Source organism: Podarcis gaigeae (assembly GCF_964106915.1).
Source record: "Podarcis gaigeae genome assembly, chromosome: 8".
In the NCBI taxonomy this organism is placed as follows: Eukaryota; Metazoa; Chordata; class Lepidosauria; order Squamata; family Lacertidae; genus Podarcis; species Podarcis gaigeae.
The window spans coordinates 66052794-66073501 of record NC_139684.1 but is presented as its reverse complement, the minus strand read 5'-3'; the positions used below and the strand labels follow the sequence as shown (position 1 = coordinate 66073501).

The 20708-nt window shown below is 50.3% G+C and overlaps 2 protein-coding genes across 10 annotated transcripts in view; one reads left to right on the top strand and one right to left on the bottom strand.

Annotated features, from left to right (window-relative positions):
* Positions 1 to 11641, top strand: part of SYTL1 (synaptotagmin like 1) — a 42304-nt gene extending 30663 nt beyond the window's left edge. For all 9 annotated transcript variants that reach the window (XM_083750831.1, XM_083750837.1, XM_083750833.1 and 6 more), the window contains 8 exons: positions 61 to 189; positions 2204 to 2370; positions 2817 to 2919; positions 3462 to 3623; positions 6764 to 6842; positions 8581 to 8680; positions 9416 to 9621; positions 10033 to 11641. In XM_083750831.1, the coding sequence (XP_083606957.1) occupies positions 61 to 189; positions 2204 to 2370; positions 2817 to 2919; positions 3462 to 3623; positions 6764 to 6842; positions 8581 to 8680; positions 9416 to 9621; positions 10033 to 10172 (1086 nt within the window). In that variant the 3' untranslated portion in view covers positions 10173 to 11641. The remainder of the gene's footprint in view (positions 1 to 60; positions 190 to 2203; positions 2371 to 2816; positions 2920 to 3461; positions 3624 to 6763; positions 6843 to 8580; positions 8681 to 9415; positions 9622 to 10032) is intronic.
* The window catches only part of MAP3K6 (mitogen-activated protein kinase kinase kinase 6), a 39612-nt gene continuing 29484 nt past the window's right edge, over positions 10581 to 20708 (bottom strand). The window contains exons 20-29 of the mRNA XM_083750623.1: positions 19908 to 20085; positions 19402 to 19549; positions 17811 to 17982; positions 16596 to 16799; positions 15266 to 15371; positions 14565 to 14814; positions 13614 to 13723; positions 13041 to 13153; positions 12068 to 12144; positions 10581 to 11244 (exon numbers count right to left, since the gene is read on the bottom strand). Of these exons, the coding sequence (XP_083606749.1) occupies positions 11100 to 11244; positions 12068 to 12144; positions 13041 to 13153; positions 13614 to 13723; positions 14565 to 14814; positions 15266 to 15371; positions 16596 to 16799; positions 17811 to 17982; positions 19402 to 19549; positions 19908 to 20085 (1503 nt within the window). The 3' untranslated portion in view covers positions 10581 to 11099. The remainder of the gene's footprint in view (positions 11245 to 12067; positions 12145 to 13040; positions 13154 to 13613; positions 13724 to 14564; positions 14815 to 15265; positions 15372 to 16595; positions 16800 to 17810; positions 17983 to 19401; positions 19550 to 19907; positions 20086 to 20708) is intronic.

The window sequence follows — 20708 nt, the reverse complement described above, 5'->3', positions numbered from 1 at the left end:
GTGAAGAGTCTCATGCTCTCCCAACTGAGCTGTTACCTACCTTGTCTTTTACATCCTTAGAGCAACGAGAGTCTTGAAAATGGCCAGGAAAGCACTTTGGATACATCACCTCCAAAGAACAATGCAGTGGGTTCCCGGAATAAACTGATGAGCACCAGTTCCTCGTTTTCCAGTCTAAGCTCATCCACAGTATGTGACTGGGGAGGGGTGGGAGGAGCAGTGGCTCAGTGACGGGGGCAGCTTTTTAGCATGGGGAATGGATGCGAAAATATATCAACTTTCACTTTGCAATCTGTCAGGGGAGCAGGTTCATCAACAGGTCAGAAGGGAGACTCAAAGTAAAGTCAGCTGTTTTATTCAGGAAATTAGTATACCACAGATATCACTCAGGCACAGCTACCCTCAGTGAAGACATTGCCAAGACTGGCTCTTGACACCTCCTCCTCCTTCTAAACCAGAGGTCGGCAACCTAAGGCCCATGGGTTGGAAGCAGCCCATGAAGGTCGCTTAACCGGCCCATGAGCTGCCCCCAAAGCGAGCCGCCCGCTTGGCAAGTCCTCACGTGCTGCGCTAAACCGGTGCAATGCGGCGCAGGGACTTTCTTCCGCGGCTCTGGAAACAGCTTCTGCCCAGACACCAGAAATTGCTTCTGCACAGGCATGATTTTTGGCGTCTGGGCATGCGCAGAAGCAATTTCCGGCGCCACAGACATGCGCAGACATGATTTCCGGTGTTGCGCTGCGCTGGTCGGGCCCACAGAGGATCTCCGTGGGAGTGATCTGGCCCCATGCCTTGCCAAACCCTGTTCCAAACCTTTTCCGGATGTCTTCCAAGCAGACACAAATTCTGGAGGGTAGGAGCTCCCCCCACCCTGGGCTTTTCTTGCTTTCTGTTCAGCTATGTGTAAAGTTCTGTGTGACCTTGGAGTCAAGGAACAAGGGGAACTCAATGCAGAGGGACTGGGCAGCTGTGAAACTGTTGCCCCTCCTTGTCTTCTCCTTCAGATCCTGAACTCAAATTGTGTCCCTCTGCACCCAGTCCTGTCCTTGGATGGCTCTGGTTGTTCTTCTTCTTCACTCAAGCCTCCTGTGCCTTCCACCTCCCAGCTTCCTCTCTCCTCTGATCTGTCTTCTGTGTCCCACCACCAGTCCCCTGGGTCTGAGGCTTCTTCCTCCATGGCTTCCCTAGGGGGTTTCTCAGCTGGAGCCTCCCACCACCCGTCATCATTCCCAGCCAGTTCCAGACAAACGTCCCCCCATTCGTTTTCCTCCCCACCCACCTCACAGTTCACACGATTGGGAAGTGTGGGCAAAAGTGCATAAATGAAAATGACACACACAAATACATTATATTAGGGGAAATTTCTTGGACGAATGTATATGGTAGGCATTTTTCACATGGACTTTTAAAAAAATGCAAACGGATGTGGAAATGGGGCGCACTGAATTTAAGATTGGAAAAATACAGAAACTGAGAAAAGCCAAGAGGTACTTCTGTCCATTGCTAGTCTCCAGGAGGAACGTCTCTTTTGGAAGTAAAAGCACAGATTAAAAAAAAAAAAAAAGGTAGGGCAGTGAGGGTAGAAAGAGACAAAACTATACAAAGAAAACCATAGAATCATAGAACTATAGAATTGGAAGGGACCATAAGGGTCATCTAGTCGAACCCCCTGCGATTCAGGAATCTTTTGCCCAGCATGGGTCTCAAACCCACGACCCAGAAATTGAGGCTCATGCTCTGCCCACTGAGCTATGCGCCTTTTTAAAGGGAGGTTGTCACCTGCCCTGGAGTAGGCATCCGATTGGTGAATAGAAAAAGTTTTATTTCAGAAATCCCTGTGGAAACCCTTAAAATTGCCATTAAGGCTACAGAAAATGAATTGGCTCCAAAGGCCCATCAGGCTTAGATGAATTGATTTCTAGCTTCAGAACTCAGATTTGCATTTCCCCTCTGCTCACACCAAGGATTTCCCCCCTTTTGTTTCTTAGCGAGTGGCAAAGTAATTTATTGCAACCAAGAGCAGGATTCCTTTGCACAGGGCACACTTGGGAATAATGAGCACTTTTACATGTTCTCTTTCATCTTCGCCTGTGAAGGCTCATTATGGAGAGCTCTGGGTTCATCCCGGATCTCCTGTCCCTCATCCATGCTCTCTGTCTGGATCCTGCCTCTTTTGACCCTGATCCCGCCTGCTTTGTTGCAGATGAGTGGCAGCATGATGAGCGTGTTCAGTGACAACGACATTGGAAATGTGGACGTCCGCGGCTGCATCCAGTTCTCCCTGCAGTATGACTCCAGGAAGAAGGCGCTGCATATTCAAGTCATCCAGTGCCGAGACTTGGCTGAAGCCAAGAAGCAGCGATCAGATCCGTAGGTTTGGGGTTGGGGGGCTTAGAATCGTAGAGTTGGAAGGGACCCAAGGGTCATCTAGTCCAACCCCCTAAAATGTAGGAATCGCAGCTGAAACATCCATGACAGACCACCATCCAACCTCTGCTTGCTCTTAGCTGTCACTTGTCAGCTTCCGTGCAACTCCCCTGATCTATCCAAGCAGCACAACTATTGCAGGTGGGTTTTTAGAGCAGGTGCAGGGAACACCAAACCCAGCGGACAAATGGGGCCCTCAAGCCCTTTCTGTTTGGCCCTCTCCCCAGACCACACCTCTCCCTGGCCCTGCTTTGCACCCCAAGAGTTTTTGCCTGGCTGGAATGTCTTGCTTGTCTGGATGGAGCATATGTGATTACATGTAGAAATTAGCCTAGCTAGCACACCAAAGTAGCATTAACACCGCTGCTGCTCTTCCTTCTTCCTCCCAGGTACGTCAAGTCCTACCTCCTTCCTGACAAATCCAATCACAGTAAGAGAAAAACTGCTGTCAAGAAGAGGAGCCTAGATCCCATCTTCAACGAGACCCTTAAGGTGAGGGTTGTGAGAGCACTTTAAGGAGGATGTGGATGAATTCAGGCCCGTGCAAGCAGGGCAGCCAGGTACACTTGCCCTGGGCCTTGGAGGGCTAAGCTGGCAGGGGGGCCTTGCCAGGGGCCTGCTGGACTTACATTGTCATGCCAAGAATGCCCTGTTTTTCCCAGCCGATGGGGGACTCCTGCCCTGGCCCTCAGACAAGCTCTGCATGGGCCTGGGTGAACTGGAAAGGGTTCAGAGGACTGCAAGGAAGACAGTCAGTAGGGTACGGGAAAAGAGTCCTGTGAGGATGGGTTGAAGGAGCTGGGCATGTGTAGCCTAGAGAAGGGAGTGCTAGACAGGGAATAGGTTACCACTCTTTAAATACCCAGACTACCCCCAGGCAAAAGAGGGCTTGGTTGCCCCAGGCGGCAGGACTATATCTTATGAACTTAACTTGCAGAAGGGTTGATTAGGCTCATTCCCATTGTTTTGTTTTGTTCTCCCTTTTCTTGCTTCTCTCCTCTTCCTGCCCTCCTGCAACATTCCTGGCTTTGCAGTACAAGATTGAGAAAGCTGACCTGCAAGGCCGGATCCTGAACCTCTCTGTCTGGCATCACGATGCCTTGAGCCGAAACCTCTTCATGGGAGAAGTGGAGATTGCGTTGAATTCCTGGGACTGGAGCAACACGAGTCCTCAGTGGTACAACCTCCAGCCTAGGGTAAGTTTCCTCCATACAGAAATTGCAAAATGATATAAACGATTCTGTCGTAAGACAAGCAAGCAAAACTACAGCAACCAATGGTCCTGGCAACACCCTCTTTCCCTCACCCTATTTCACTGGTGGCTGCTCACACATTTTCCCTATTGCCCGCTCCCTCATTTTTAGCTTACTAGGGTGCTACTTTATACTGAGTCCAACCATGGCTCTATCCAGCTCAGCAGTGACTGGCAACAGCTCTCCAGTGTTTCAGGCCAGGGTCCTCTTCCAGCCCTCTCTGGCAACCACAGAGGTTGGGCCTGGAACCTTCTGTGTTCGGAGCAGTTGCTGTGCCACTGAGCTATGACTGTGCCCATTTGGACACCTCTTTTGCGAGCGGAGTAACTGGAACATTTTACCACTAGCAAGCTGAACAGAAAATGGGGCTTGTCTTTCCTAGGTCAGGGGGGAAACTCCTCTGAACAACCTTTTCCTCCCATCTCCTCCAACTTTCAGGTCTCAATCAACTTCTGGCTTCAAATTCTTCTTTTTCATTGACAGTTAACTCCCAGACTGGCTCGAACTTGCAGCCAATTGGAGTCTGTGGTCATCCAGACCAATTACAGAATTATCCTTGTGTCATCTCTACTTTGTGCTTCCAGCACATTTAATGCAAGGCTGGGCAACACTGAGGGACCCGACTTGGGGGGGGGGCAGGATTTGTGTGTTTGTGTAGTGGGGTGCAAGCTGGCAGTGGGCACAGCCATAGCCTAAAATGGGTGAGGCCGCCTTTTTTCTCCCAGCCATAGGCTTTATGCCATATTGAGAACGAACTGGGCCCTGGCTTCCCATTTGTTTTGTAAGCAGCGTTGGAAATGTCACCTCTCCCCAAAGCCAGTTCACCAGGCTCATGCAGTGCTGCAGGTAGACTGTGGAGGTGGACAGAGGGGGGTTTAAGGCAATGTAACTGGTTCCGCTGCACTGAGTGCAGAGCCTAGGGGGCGCCACAGGGCGCCGCAACTGTGAAGTAGTGTATTGAGCAGAACGGAAGATGAGAGACCAGGCTGCGGGTGGGCAAATTTTGGCCTCACGCAGGGTGCCACTGAACTTTGAAAGAGCAGGGTCCACCCCTGAGGTAGAGCAGAGCCATGGTGGCTTGTAGCCACCAAAAGCCTTATCCTCCGTGAGTTCGCCTCATTCCCTTTTAAAGCCATTCAAGCCGGTGACGATTGCTGCATTTAGCAACTCCCTGGCGGTGTTTCCTCAAAGGGTGTGCCTGTGAAGGGCTCAGTTCAGTGCAAGTCATCCCTGCAACCCAAGCAGCAACTGTGCTCATCCCACAATAGTCGAAAGGGCTTGCTGCATCAGTAAGCTGGTGCAATCAGTGTCTGAGAGCCGTTGCATAAACCTCCACAAACTGTTTCATTGTTTTTCTCCCCACCCCAAATGCACCTCTTCCTCTTGAGCATTTCAAAACCTGCTTCTGGAGAATCGCCCAAAACAAGACTCAGACACCACTCAGGGCTGGGCCTGCCCCATCATTGCGTCTTAAACTAGAGGGTGTTTAAAGCTTTGTTCTCCTTTCTTAAACATCCAGGGCTTTTTGCTGCTGTATGGGTCAGCAACTGAAAGCCCAGGCCCAATCTTGGCTCCTCAAGGGGCATCTCTTGGCTTTCAGAGCTGCCGACACGAGGTAAAGGTAAAGGGACCCTGACCATTAGTTCCAGTCATGGATGACTCTGGGGTTGCGGCGCTCATCTCGCTTTATTGGCCGAGGAAGCTGGCGTTTGTCTGCATACAGCTTCCGGGTCATGTGGACAGCATAACTAAGCCGCTTCTGGCGAACCAGAGCAGCGCACGGAAACACCGTTTACCTTCCCGCTGAAGCGGTACCTATTTATCTACTTGCACTTTGACGTGTTTTCGAACTGCTAGGTTGGCAGGACACTAGAGGAGGCAAAAGAATGCTCTTTGTGTTTATTGTTCTATCTATCTCCCATCTTTCCTCCAAGAAGCTTCAGTTCTCCCCCCTCCCCATTTTCTCCTCACAACAGGCATGTGAGTTAGGTTAGGCTGAGAGCCGGTGAATAGCCCAGGGCTGCCCAGTGGGCCTAATGGCTGAGTGGGTGCTCTGAGCCCTGGTCTCCCAGCACTCAAACCACCACACCAGATTCTCTGGACTGAATAGCAACAGGAGTTGGAGAAAGAATGTTAGAAAGTAGGTGGCTTTGTAAGAACACGGGTCAAACTTAAGGAGCATAAGTATGCTTCATAGTACCAGTCATCAGAAATGGCAGGATGGGAGAGGCCTCCTGCACTCAGGTCCAACCTGCAGGCGTCCATCCTGGTTGACCACAGGATGCTGGACTAGATGGGTGACTGGTTGGATCCCACAAGACTCTTCTTACATTTATCTCAAAGAGTAGCAAGCGGGAGCCTTAATCCATCATTCCACATGCCTTTCTCAGTATGGACCTCCAGCAGGCACCGTTCTCCATGTGATAAACCAGGTCAGATCATTGGTTCTCCTAGCCTGCTGGCAGGGCCTCACCCAGAGGCCTGTCCCATCTACCTGCTGCCTGAGCCTTCTAACTAGAGATGCAGGGGACTGAGCCAGGGCGGATGCACAGCAGGTATCCTGCCAGTGAGCTCCTCCCCTTAAAGGGTGGCGTTAGATGGGAGTCTGAGCCTTGACTTTGCACCATTTGAGATGCCCCATCTGAGAAGTCTAGTGGCTACGCAGGGTGCCATTTGCTTTTCCTGAGTTTCTTCCTTCCCTTTTCATTTTAAGAATACGCTAATAGCTTTCTGTGCATATAGGAAACCACTTTATACCGAGTCAGCCCAGTCTAGCTCAATACTCTGACTGGCAGCAGCTCTCCAGTATTCCAGACCAGGGACATTGCTTGCCATACCTGGAGGTGCCAGAGATTGAAGCCAGGACCGTCTGCATACAGGGTGGATGCTATTTCTGCTAACCTACAGACTGTCCTCTACTTTCTTGGTTGCAAAATGTTTAATGCAAGATGTTCTATTGACCATGCAGGAACCTCCCATGTGGGTGTTGCTGTTCTGTCACAGGGGGAGGAAGTGACACAGAAGGTTTTCTCTCTCCCCCCCCACCCCACTTTTGTGACGGATTTCCTTTGCTTCTTTCCCAGACCCCGGTCACTCCTGATGCCCTCTGCAGCCGTGGCATCCTCAACCTGGCACTGAAGTTCATCCCGGCTGGATCAGGAGGTGAGATCAAGGCCCTGTTTCTTCCAGACCTCCCAGCAGCAGCACCACCCTCTGGGTTTTTGGATTGGGGTGGGAGGATTTCTGCAAGCCCCCGCCCCCCCCGGTAGACATTAGGCCAATTTGACTTGGCCAGGGGGGGGGGGGAATCCTTAAAGAAATATGGGAATCAGCCAGCCACGAACCAAACTGATGTTCCAGAATCTACGATTTAAGGGAGAGGTGCTGGGAGGTGAGAGGCAGGGGGAAGCTGGAGGAATCCTAACTTCCTTCAACCCTATAGAGCAGGCAGCCCCAAACCCGGCCCTCCAGATGTTTTGGGACTACAATTCCCATCACCCCTGACCACCGGTCCTGTTAGCTAGGGATGATGGGAGTTGCAGTCCCAAAACATCTGGAGAGCCGAGTTTGAGGGTGCCTGCTAGAGGTTTGTAGACAGAAAAGTCTTGAGGATGGAAGATCTGCCATGTACATTGGGTGCCCAGATGAGTTGTTGTTGCTGTCTTGACAGCAAAGGAATTCAGTTGGTCTGATGTCTTTGCGAAGAAGACATGCCAAATGTTCACCTGCCATTTCTTTGCCTTTGCCTATATTAGCTGGACTATTGGAAGCCCAAAGCGATTTTGTTTATTACATTTACATATCACTCATCCATCCATTTTCCTTATTGGACAGTTCAGCAGAGTAACTTGTAAAAAGGCTAGAAAAGGGGAGAGAAGGAAAGAACAGGCAGATGAATTATAGCCTGATAGAACCAGGGAATGGAATCTCCCAGAGAGGTCCTGATGTGGCTTCAGCCCCATTGGCCTAAATTGTGTTTTGAGGGATTATCTATTTGTTTCAAATGTGTGTGTGGAACATAGGAATCTGCCTTATACAGAGTCAGGCCTTTGTCTGCCTAACTCAGTGTGGTTCACACAGAGTGGCAGCAGCTCTCTGGGGTTTCAGGCAGGGTTCTCTCCCCGCCCTACCTGGGACCTTCTGCATGCAGGGCGGATGCTCTCTGACCAAGATATAGCCCTTCCCTAGGGGTATTGCTGTTCTTCTGTACTTGGTATTCACAGCGCCTTGACAAAAAAACCCCTAAAAAAAAACCCATTGGTATAATAAAAACCAAATGCCAGGGTTAAAATCGAGAGAACAAGGTGCCATTCTACATAAATAGCAACCATAAATGCAGCAGTTTGGCTAGGAGTAGACAGATCAACCCAGCAGAAGATTAAGTAAATAGGACAGGCTTTGCCCGATACTCAAAGGTAATGACAAAGGCATCAAGTAGATCTCACTAGGGAGGGATCTAGTCCATCTGCATGAAACTACAGGACTGGTCACCTACCTAACCTCTGCAGGTATGGTCTACCTCCTCTCAGTGATGTCAGCTGCTTGAAAAGGTTCATATGGGGTCAGGTGACCTTCCAAGTACCCCGGTCCCAAGCCACTTAGTGTAGAGGTGGAGAACCAGATATTTTTGGGACTCCCTTAACCCTGGACTAGCATGGCTAATGGTCAGGGTTGACAGAAATTAAATTCCAGCAGCATTTGGAGACCACAAGTTCCCCACCCCTGATTTAGGGCTTTAATCAGCTTAAGAACCAATAGCAGTTTCATCTGTCTTGGATCCAGCTGTCAGCAGGAGATTCCAGCTACCAGCAGGATTGGATCTAAAATTTGGTAGGTGTTGGGTCAGAAGAGACTGTGCTTGGCCTCTGAATCCACCTTCATTGTCACGGCTTTTTTTCAGGGGAAGGGCTTCCTCCCACTGGCGAGCTTCACATCTGGGTGAAGGATGCGCAGAACATCATTCCCCAACGGGGCAGCACAGCAGACTCTTTCGTCCAGTGGTAAGTGCCTGTTGCTCTTGGGTCTCTTCCAGATGACCTGTCTATTGAGCATGCATCCTGATCTGTTTGCAGAGTTTACAAAGGGGAGCTCAGTCAATGACTGTTATTTATTTAGCATTCATTCTGACTGGTGTGCGTTATGCAATGTTGCATCAAGCCGTTGCCATCCCACATTTCCCAGTGAATTTCGCCATCACTTTCCTTGTTGCAAAAATCCTGATTTTGGGGTGGGGAAGCGGGTTTGTTACAGCCAACAGAACCAAATCAGTTTTTAATTAGGCAACCTGGATTTGCCAGGATGTGATTGGATCCCATCAATCTGGAATTGTCCTTAAGCCCTCTTGCAGTGGGGAAGGGGCTGGGGTTAATGGAGGGGAAGGGGTGGTTCAACTGCTAAGCAGGGCATTGTATGCAGCCTGATGTATAGTTACAAGAGCACGTTTCCAGCTTTGGACTCAGAGTGGGCAATCACAGTTTGGTTTTTAGAATGAGCTCCTTCCCTGCACAGCAGGGAAACAGCTCTGGTTGGGCCTGCTCTCCTAGCCTGGCTAGTTTTCTATCTGCAGGGAGTCTTTTTGTTTCCAAGGAGGAACCTTCTGAACTGCAATCCATGACCTGCACTGGGTTCTCTCCCGGTCCTACCTGAAGATGCAGGGCTTGAGCCTGTGACCACCTGCAGTCAAAGCAGATCCTCTGGCCACTAGGCTTCAGAACCTTCCTTGTCTCCCCTTGCAGCTACATTCTCCCTGACGACAGCAAGGTGAGCCGGCAGAGGACCCGCATCGTGAAGAAGAGCCTCAGCCCCACTTTCAACCACACCATGGTTTACGATGGGTTCCAGGCCAAGGACTTGGCTGAGGCATGTGCAGAGTTCACCATCTGGGACCAGGAGACATTCTCTAAGCAGCAGCTTGGAGGCATCCGGCTCAGCCTTGGCACCGGTGAGGCAGCAAAGTGTTGTGGGAATGTTGGGTTTTGAGTTTTAGACTGTTGAGGGGGGGTGTATTCAATCTGCACCTTATTGAGGGAAGGAAAATGAGCCAGTTGCTGGATTCCAGATTAGAGGGGGCCCTTAGTACAATGTCCCCAATCCCTCAGTTGGGTTATGTAGGCCTGGTGTCAAACAGTAACAAAGTTCCAGTTGGCAGTGGAGGGGGGGGCAGGGACTCTTAACTTTCCACAATGGCTGAGAGTGTTGTGGGAATTGTGGGAAATTTAAAGGGTGCTCACCCAGAGTATTGAGAGTATTGGAGGGGAAACAGTTTAATGGAGAGGTGGGCAGGACAGAGGGTGCCCAGAAATGCCACGTTCTGGTGCCTTGCAATACACCTTTCTGTCTGATGGTCACACAGGGAACAGCTACGGCCTGCCCGTCTCCTGGATGGATTCGACGGAAGAGGAGCGCCATGCTTGGGAGATGGTGTTCAAGCAGCCTGGGCAGTGGGTGGAAGCGAGTCTTCCCTTGAGGACAAACTTGAACCCCAGGACTTAATCCCAAACTACAGCAGGACACCCGTTCTTGGGAGGATGGAGGAAAAGCTGATCGGCTTCCCTAGCAGCAGCCTCCTGGATGCAAATGAACAGGCCCAGAGTCTCTGCAGGACTTGCAACCACAGTGGTTTCTGAAGGGCAGCCCCTGGCAGGGGGACAGTAGATTTGGTGCCAGGAGCCCATGGGCAGGTTCAGCCTGGGCTGGCTGCTCTCCCAGACTTAAGGAGGGAGGTGAGCAGGTCTGACTCTTAAAAAGGACTTCTTTGAAGGCCTTGAGATGGTTTTCACACTGTACTTTAGGGGACCACCAAAAGATGCCCCATGACAAGAACCATGCTGTGGCTACATCCATCTTCAATCTCTGTCCATCTCCTCCACATGCTATTGACATTGACAAGAGGCAGTGTCATGCTTTGTTTTAAAAAAATTTATTTACTTCCTCCACCCTGGGCATTGCATTTCCATCCTTGTTGGTATTACGGCAAAACCTGAACAATCCCACTGTTTCCTTTCTGCTGTCCAATGGGACACCCAGAGTATCATTTCCCAGCCTCAATGGCTGCTACACTAATGACTCCTGGAGCTGTGTTTTCTGCAGCAGGCCAGAGAAGAATCGCCATCCAGCACTGCTGTGAATGATGCAATCGGGGCTTTTTCCACTGCTGACTCTGAAGTGACCTCCCACCCCTTGCAGGGTAGCTCAGAATCTCCCTGCCTCTCTTCCTCTGAAATCCAGGTCACAGGACAGAGCACCCTTTGTCTTCCTTTGTCTCAAGCTGAGAGAGAACTGCAGATTTTTGCAGTGCCACAGAAATCGTCTCCTCCAGACGTGATTTGCTTGAGGTGCCAGACCAGTACCACCTTCCCCATCAACTCTGTGTGAGGGCAAGTCTGGAATCTTGTTCTGCTTACTGCTGGGGAAGAAGGTCTATGCCAACCAGATCCTGCTGTCCTCCAAACAGATTAAGGGCTTCCCTTGGCCTGGCTCTTGCTCTGCTTCGGGCTGTAACTTCTGGCTGAGTGTTTGCCGATGCTCCGAGATGGCTTTCCAGAGGCGGCACACCATCCCCCCTCTGCCAAGACAAGACCATGGAAAGATTCAGATGGTGAACATGCTATATTGCACCTCTCGGGTCGCTGAGCCAACGGGACTTGCAGTGCTCCAAGTGACAGGGCACAGCAGATCATTGGAAGATGCCATCCAAACACCTGGACCACTCAGAACCCAACTAGACACAAGGGGTGATGCTTTGTACACAACTTGAATCAAGTGCCTTAACCTGTCAGCTGCTGCTTCCTAAGCAGCCTCCATGCTAATGGTGTTTCAGCTTTATAAGAGGTAGCAGCACTTGGGTTGCAGTCCCTCCGAGCAAGGATACTCAGGCTCCAGGCCTTCCTCCTGGGCGAACTGCAACTAAATTCTGTAACTATAATAAATAGCAAAAAATAAACAAATTCCTCTTAAAATAATCATGCAGGCAGAAGTTTGGATTTTATTTTTTTTATCGTGGGCTCGGTAGAGTGGTGAGAAAGGAGGGCTGCCTTTTGGGGGAGAGGAGCCAACATAAGTGCCTTACTAGATCTGATTCTGTGTTGTGTTGAAAATGGAGCCAAAACCACCCAGGGGAACAGCGGGATGTAATTATGCACTGTCCCCTCTCAGGGAGTTGTGCACAGGGAAAACACACGGCTGCCCCATGGACTCCGCATTTGCAGCAGCCCCATTTGACTGCTCTATTAAAAAGCGTGGAGGAATGCGTTGCGCAAAGGCAGCCGTCGACCCACCGCAGAGACTTCAGTGAGGAAGGTACAGATCTGGGAAGTCCATTTTGCAACCCAGACCCAATGAATTTCTTAATCTCCCCTACCTGCCCACCTAAGCTGCCTCTCACCTACCTGATACGGGTATACCGGAGGTCATCAGGCGTAGCACAGTTGAGCAAGTCAGGCAGGGTGAAGCCATGGTGTGAGAGCTAGGAAAGAGACATGCAACTGCTTTAGCTGTGGCTGGCCAGAGAACAGGGAAGTTGACAGACCCACTCCAGAGGAACAACCTCTCTGGCTAAGCCACAAACCAAAACCATACCTCTCCTCAGTTTAAAAGGCCAGAGATAGTTTAATTAGCTACAGAGAAATACTTTCATGTGGCACCTAAAGAGATGTAATAAAGGCAACAGGCGATCCTCCTCGGGGATAGCATTCCACAAATAGGGAGCCACCGCAGAAAAGGCTCCGACTCACGGTGACCAACCAGCTGCTTGTAGAAAACACCCACTTGTGATTCCCAGCAACTGCTTCTGACTATGGAGTCAGTACATAAGACACCATGGTGAGTAGCTGTTGATAGCCTAGCTTCCCATGAGTTTCTGTAATCCACTTTTACGGCCATCCCCACTAGTGACCAACACCACATCCCGTGGGAGCAAATTCTCTAGCTTGCGTGAAGAGTAACTTCCTTTGGTCTGTCCTGAGTTTCCCAATGTTCAACTTCATTGAACAGCCCCAGGTTCTAGTATTATGAAAGAGGGAGAAAAACCTTTAATCTATTTTTTTTCTACACCATGCATGGCTTTACACACACCTACTATGTCCCCACTTACTCACCTTGCCCCTGCCTGCCCAAATTAAAAAGCCCCAGAACTTTCCTTCACGGAGGAGTTGCTCCAACCCCTTGATAATTTCGGCTGCTCTTTTCTGAAACACTCCCAGCAATAAAATGTCCCTTCTGAGTTAAGCCAACCTAATGACATTCTCTTCCCCCACCCCCTACCAACTGTGTTTAAAAACAGGCACTTCTGCCTGGAGGCTGGGCCAAACCAGGGAGCCAGGAACTGATGCTTAAAACGCCCCCCTCCAAAAAGGAATCTACCGTTGCAATTGTGGCTTTGTCAGCCCCGTGTTTTTCCAACCACTCAGCGAGGACAGGATCTGCAGTCTCTTCTTCTTCTCTCTCCCAGGAATGCATTGGGGAAGTAGTGTCTCCTGGGAAAGCAGGAGAAAAAAGGAAGAGGTTTTTAAAAAGGTTTCTTCAGTGCCTTGTGTGATTAACTTCTGCTTCCTAAAACCATAAAGCGTGATCTTCCCACAGCAATGAGATAATGGGACAGTGGGTTAAAAATGTCACACGCAATGTCTTGTCTGGAGAAAAGGAAGAATGAAGTGTGTATTTGTGTGAGAGACACATGTATCACCGCATATCTGTGCATGATGTTGCACAAGCACAGAACAGGATACTGGTGATGAGAGCTGCTGCCAGTCAGTGTAGACGGCACCAAGCTAGATGAACTAACAGTCTGACTTGGCACAAGGCAGTTTCCAATGTTCCCATGGTTTCAAAATTATGCTTTTCTCAATTTTGGCTGGGTATATAATTTCAACTTGTTTAGCACAGAGGTTGCATAGCTCTGCTTACAGCTGAGCCTCCTGGTGCCAGTGACCTCACCTCTCAGCTTGGCTCCTCTTAGAGCCCAGGAATCGGCTTCCACACTCCACAGTGCCTCCTGCAGAAGCTTCTGGCATTCCCGCTCCTTCTTCATCAGCTCCCACTGCAGCCTGGCAGGGTCAGAAAGGGTTAGAGAGTGAACTTGCTTGCAAGTGCATGCATAAAAAGATTAGAGTGAGGGTCAGATTGCTCTGCTAGAGTGTCCAACTGCAAAAAAGTAGGTTGCATTTGAGATGTTGGTGTTCCTGGCTGCCAGGGCAGTCACATCCTCTGCCCTAGAAATTCTCGTCCTACAGAGGAGGAGTGGTTGGGATTAAGCCCAAGTGATGTGTGGATTCTGCACATGCTCAGACATGCACATGCTCCTTTAACGTGACGACACATATTTCAAAGGCCAAACATTGGCACTGAAAGCAGGTTGCTGTGCTTTACAGCTTCTGTGGCTGGGTCCTGAATAAGACTACCCTGTGCCAGCGAGTAGTCAACCTGGTGCCTGTTGGATGTTGCTGGACTACAATTCCCATCATCCCTAACCACTGAGGTCACCGGCAAGAGTGCTGCTCTGCTCAGGTTCCTCTGGGAGGCTTCCCATCAAGGCATGTGGGGACTCAATGGGCCTTTGATCTGAACCATCTGGGTTCTCCTTGTGCCGTTAATGGACTTGCTTGCCGGAGCTGGTAGGAACTGGACTCCAGCGACTATCGGTGACCACCATTCTAACACACAGCAGGAGGAGCCATTGTGATGCTTCCTTGAGATGCTGCTGGACTCCAGCTCCCATCAGCCCCAGCAAGCATGCCCAACGGCCAAGGATGATGGGAGTTGTAGTCCAACAGAATCTGGAGGGCGCCAGTTCTGCTCTAAAGCCCTCAAAAAATGGGGCAGAGGCCTGTTGACCCTTTGCTGCTCACCCCACCCCAGCCTAAAGGAGGGAAGCCAGAAAGGGCTTACCTTCTTGTCTCCGCCTGCAGCTCATTCAGCTGAGCCATGAGAGGCAAACGGCCATTCAGGGAATGCTGGGAGTCTATCCAGCTGCTGCTGCTGGTGCCGATCCCAGAACTTGGTGTGTCCATGCTGTCCTTGAGGGCAAGGTCCTGGGTTTTCAAAGACTGCAGCTCCTGGGGCAACAGACTCTCTTCCTCCTCATGGCTTGCGTGTTCGTGGCCTTCCTCCCGGGAGGACCACGGCTTCACCTTGAGTTCTGGAAAGGAAAATGTGTGCGATAGAAGAGGGGCGAAGGGTGGGCAAGGCGGTTGCCCAACATAGTGGCAGACAGCGGTGATTCCACAGCTCAGTGGTAAGAGCGCATGCGTTGGCATGCAGCAGGACTCCAAAGCTGTTCCCTGGCACCTTCGCTCAAAAAAGCACATTCCCAACTGTTTGTGCCAGGAACACACACATCCTGTGTCACCACCTGGGAGACCGTGGTTCAAATCCCCCCTCAGCCATGCAGCTCCTTGGGTGACCTTGGGCCAGTTACTGCCTCCCAGGATAAAACGAGAAGAGTGAGAACCACAAACACCACCTGGAGTTCCTTGTATGAAATGACAGAATATGAATGCAATAAACCCTCTTCTTCAGCTCCTCAGACCCAGAGTATTCCAGGCTGTATTCAGAGTGAGCCAACCTTCTATTCCGCCCATTTCTCCTACCTGTCAAGAGGATGGTGAAAGCTGCCTGGACCGCCTGCCCCATGAGGTTATCCAAGGCGAACACCCAGTGAGGCTTGATCTGGAGCTTCCGCAGTGCCTGCTTTACCTGTGGAGGCGGGAGACGGACAGGAGACAGGCTCAGGATGCACTGGGCCTCCTTCCTCTGCTTGGCTCTCTAGGCACTCCCCGCCCTTGCCATTCCAGCTTCACCAAAACACTGAATATAGTTGCCCCAGAGATGGCATTTCATAGGGTTGAGTGGGAGGACTTGTGGACTAGCTAGTCCAGGGGTTATTAATCTTTTTTGGACCAATCAGGACATTTTGAGAAAGTGCTGTGGCCTGCATGTTGAATTTTATTCCTGCCCTTTGAGATGGTAGCTATCCCTCCTTCCTTTGTCTTATCTGCAAATCTGGTAAGGGTTCTGTCCATCTAAGACCATCCTGGTGGGATCCATTTTTCTTAACTAGATTTCCCAAGACCCATCAACTGCAGCCAAGAGCTGGGTCAGTTGAGCAGACATACTCTTCAGCATTACGGGGAGGATAAAAGTACCCCTGAGCACGTGCTGAGGTATTTGAGGAGTGCGCTCTCAGCCTTTCTGCAGGCAAAAATCACTCCAGCCTCCCTTCCAAGTTTTCTTCATTTTAAACACATACAGATGAAAAAGCAGCAACAGCTATAAAAAAACTAACAGTTGGCAGTCAGATCCTGCGGCCCTTCAGATGTTGCTGGACTACAACTCCCATGACCACTGGGCCATGCTGGCTGGGGATGATGGGAGCTGGAGTCCAACAGAATCTGGAGAAGCACAGGTTCCCCATCCCTGGAGTGGTGAGGTGGAAAGAAAGAAAGCTGGATATTTATGATGCAGGCATGTGCATGTACAGGAGAACTGAAACAGTCCTGAAGCAGTCAGCTCCCCAGACAATCTTACTCAGCTATGAGTGATCGCCAAAGAAGCTATATAGACACCCTCTGTGCAAATATATATGATACTTGTGCTGTGTCATGCTAGAACTTTCTCAAAGCCTGGTAAGCACTTGCCAGGCTTCAGGAAGCAGGCATGAGGCCTCTGGCAGGGTCCTAGGGCCTTCTTCCTAAAGCTGGGCAAGGGCTTACCAGACTTTGAGAAGGAGGTAGGAGGGCTCTAGGACCCTGCCAGAGCCTCGCGCCTCCTTCCCAAAGCCTGGTTAGGCTGGCGCTGTGAGGGAATTAAATGGCCTTGCATAGGGCAGCATATTACCAAGGTCCGCCCCGAGCACTGCAAAGGAACACTGAAGACACTTTTCATGAGGGATCCCAGCCATACCGACCCAAGCCCACTTACGGTGTCCTGGAAGGTGAAGAGGGGCGCTTGCAGCTGACAAAGGCTCAGGCCATCCGCCTGCAAGCTGGTCTGGATTTGGAGCAAGTCGTGAGCCAGCTGCTTGCGGTTGGGGGAGCGGATGTATCTCTTGAGGCAGGAGACCAGCTGGGAGATGTGGTCCAAGGAGACTGGGCTCTGAGGGGAAGGCGAAGAAGGAGGCCAGGCCTGGAACAGAGACACAACCGGAAACAAAAGAGAACAGAGCTGAGGGCCAGGGGAAAAGCCATGGCACTGTGCCTATTACCAAGTGTGGGAATTCTGCTTTGCCTCTGTTTATCATCTCTCCTTGCAGGGATGGGATGAGGGAGGCGCTGCAGCCCAGAAACATCCGGAGGCCTGCAGATTCCTCACTAAAAGCCAGTGTGGTGTCACAGCTGGCATGTTGGGCCTGGGAGACCAGAGATCAAGTCCCTGCTCAGCCGTGAGAAACTCACTGGGTGACTGGGGGCCAGTCACGGTCTCTGAGCCTCATCTACCTCACAGGGTTGTTGTGAGGATAAAATTGGGAGGAAGAGAACCACGGACACCATCCTGTGCTTCTTGGAGAAAAGGTGGGATATAAATGCAAGAAAGAAAATAACTGGCACACTCCTCTCAGTTCCCCCTTTGCTCTGGGACTTGACGTCCAGTGGCTACAATATTCATAATCAAAGGTTTGGGTGGCAGAAATGCTGCAGTTTCTCCCACACCTTCCCTGGAGGTTGCTGAAGACTGCACACCCTGAGGGAAAGCAGAAGCAAGGGAGCCAGGCCAGGGAACACACACACCAACAGCTCCCAGCTGGCAGAAGAAGACTCTGCCAGTTTTCTTTTTTATATAACGTATTTGTTTTCATGTTTAAACTGTAAGCTACCTTGGCGGAAAGGGGGTATATAAACCCAGAATAAATAAACTTGTGCTCCCAACACAACTTCTGCAAGAATCCACAGGGAAGATGGGTTTTATTCCTCTTCCCTTTCTACATTTGGGGCTGAGGAAGGAAAGAGGAGACTTGGGATTTGGCAATGTTTTAATTCAGGCTTCCCCAGCCTGGTGACCTCCTGGGGTTTTTTTGAACTACAACTCCCATCAGCCTCTGCAAACATGACAAACTGCCAGGTATGCTGGGAATTGTAGTTCAACAACTGTCTGGAAGGCCCTAGTTCCTTAGCCCACAAAGGCCCGAGTGGTGCTTACCTCATCCTGGGCCTCAAAGAGCGCGGCAGAAATACTGGGCAGCTCCTCTGTCAGGACCTTGTGGAGGGTGGCTCTCCGCTCACTATCCTTCCTCAGCAAGAACAAGCAGCCGCTCTCCTCGTGGGAGGAAGAGGAGAGGCTGAGGTCAACATTGAGCAGTTCCTCAGGGGCCCTGTGTAGACACATAGCAATTGAGGGGACGGATCCCGAAGGAACATTGGCTGGGGATGGAGGGGTGGGAACGCTGCCACTCTGGGGCAGCTGGCAATGTGAGCCGTCCGTGAGAACACAGGTTGTGATGAATTCTTACCAGAAGCACAGGTAGGAAACCTCATTCAGAATGAGGGCTGCATTCCCTTCGGGGGAATCTTGTGGGGGCCACTTGCCAGAGCAACAAATGAGACTCACCAGGCAAGCAAGAGGCATTGGGACGAAGGCCAGTGAGAGGTACCAAAGACCAGACTAAGGATTCTCAGGCCATATCTCTCACTGACCTGAAGTGCTTTTGCCCAGCTGGAATGTGTCTTTGAACTGAGACAATGTCATATATATATATATATATATATGCGCCTAATTATTCAAGGTGTGCAGGGAGCACAAAAAGCTTTGAGATGGCAGTGGATCTGACCTTAGCCACCCCTGCTTAAAATTATTTCTGTTGTCATTTGGAAGTGTGTGGATATTGCAGTATCGTGAGGAGCTGTGGAAAATATTAGGAACATGTGACCCTCCAGATGTTGTCTCAGAAGCCTGGCCAGTGGTCCAGGATAATGGATGTTGCAATCCAACAATGTCTGAAGGGCCACACCTTGCTCATCCTTGTTGTAAGGGAATCAACATTCCCCAGGAACAAACCCAAAAGGTTGTCTTTGCTTTGGCTTGATTTACCTAGCTAAACGTACAGAGTGCATCTGCTCACTTGTTAAGAACAGAAATCATATTGTGACTTTTTGAAGAGTTCAAAAGACATCAGATTGCACACTACTATGTTAACACAGTATTGCTGGTACTGGAAACGCGCAGTGACAGGAGCAAAGGGTTGCCACCAGGTGGCGGTCAGATCCTTCTTTATTTTCTCAGCCACCAATTTTGTGCACAACCTGAGCTGATTAGTTTAGAACCAGGCTGAAGAAGACGGGCCAGCAGTATTTACCATTCTGGCCAAAATCGCCATTTGAGAGAAAGATGGCTTTCGTTTCTTTGCCTCCTCTGCTTGCTGTTTTTAAAAATAGCATATTTGTTTTCATTTTCTGTCTTGTACGCCGGGGAGCCTGTGCCTGATGGCAGGAGAAGTTTTCCACGCATGTGGGGCCACAAATATTAAAGTGGCTGCCACTTGACGCTTCCTGAACCAGGAGCAGCAATGCAGCTGCAGCTCAGGCACAGGCAGTTTCAAGACGGAGCTAATGTGCATCATCACTGTGGCAATGTGGATAGGCAGTAGAGCACACCAAGTTTCCAAGTAGATTAAATTGTCTGTTCAGACACCAATACTTTTGTGGAGTCTCAATTCCATGGGGCACAAGCTATACTGTAAACCTGCCCAAGTTAAGCTCCCCACTCCCTGCTTCTCTTCTGTTCCAGGCCTTACCTGAGATAGGTGGGCCTCTGAGCCACTTCACTGGTGCTCCGAGACAGAGAGACATTCAAGGACTGCAACGATGAAGAACGCTTCTGGGACTCGCTGACACCCTCTGCTGAAATCGACCTTTCTGGCACATTTGGAGGAGACAGCTCGTCTGTAGGAAGGAGAGAGAGGAGTGCAAGGCTGGCAGGAAAGTAATGCTGAGGCACCTCCCAAACAATCAGGAGCCCCAGCCTGACTTGGCTCACAGATTAATTAATAACAATAATTTATTTATTTATACCCCGCCCATCTGGCTGGGCTTCCCCAGCCACTCTGGGTGGCTTCCAACAAAATATTAAATTACAAAAGTCCTTCAGATATTAAAAGCTTCCCTAAACAGGGCTGCCTTCAGATGTCTTCTAAAAGTCTGGTAGTTGTTTTTTCCTTTGACATCTGGTGGGAGGGCATTCCACAGGCGGGTGCCACTACCGAGAAGGCCCTCTGCCCGGTTCCCTGGTTCCCTGCCTTACCTGTCACCACTGGGCTCCTGGATTTCCTCCTACTGGGTGCCTTCAGAAAGGGTTCCTGAAGCAAGGCAGCAGCAGTTGCCCGCTTGTCCGGATCAGCCTCAAAACAACTCAGGATAAAGGCCTTGGCTTCATCCGACATGGAATCGGGCACCTCGGGGTGGATCTTGAACATGCCCACCTGAGAAAAGGCAAATGACTGGCAATAGTATACACAGTGCACCACCCGAAACCATGAGTCTTGCTCCCCATTTATGGTGGGAATTGATAGGCCAGGGTAGTCAGCTTCTGTCAGTTTTTAAGAAATGAGGAAGATGTTTTATTACACCAAGTCAGGCTGTTGATCCATCTAGCTCAGTATTGTCTGCACAGACTGGCAGTGGCTCTCCAGGCTTCCTGGCCTATTTGAAAATCCCAGGGATTCAACCAGGGCCCTTCTGCACGTGAAGCACAACATGCTCTACCTCTGAGCTACAGCCCTTCCTCTTTATGAAAAGACACTAAGTCAAGGGCAGAGGCCTTGGTTTGTCAGCAGTGCTGGGTCACAAGCTGTTTATGGAACTATCCTGGTCCTCAAAGCTCAGGCTGAATAATGGAGGATGCTGTATTCTGACTGCTAGCCCATCTACAAAGCTAAGCAGGGTCCGGTATGGTTTCCAATTGGCTGGGGGGCCACGTGCTGAGATTCCTGCATTGCAGGGGATTGAACTAAATGACTCTCGGGGTGCCTTCCAATGCTCCAACTCTATGATTATATGCAGCGTCTAAATGGTGCAAAAAGATCTAATGGAACCTAAATCCTAA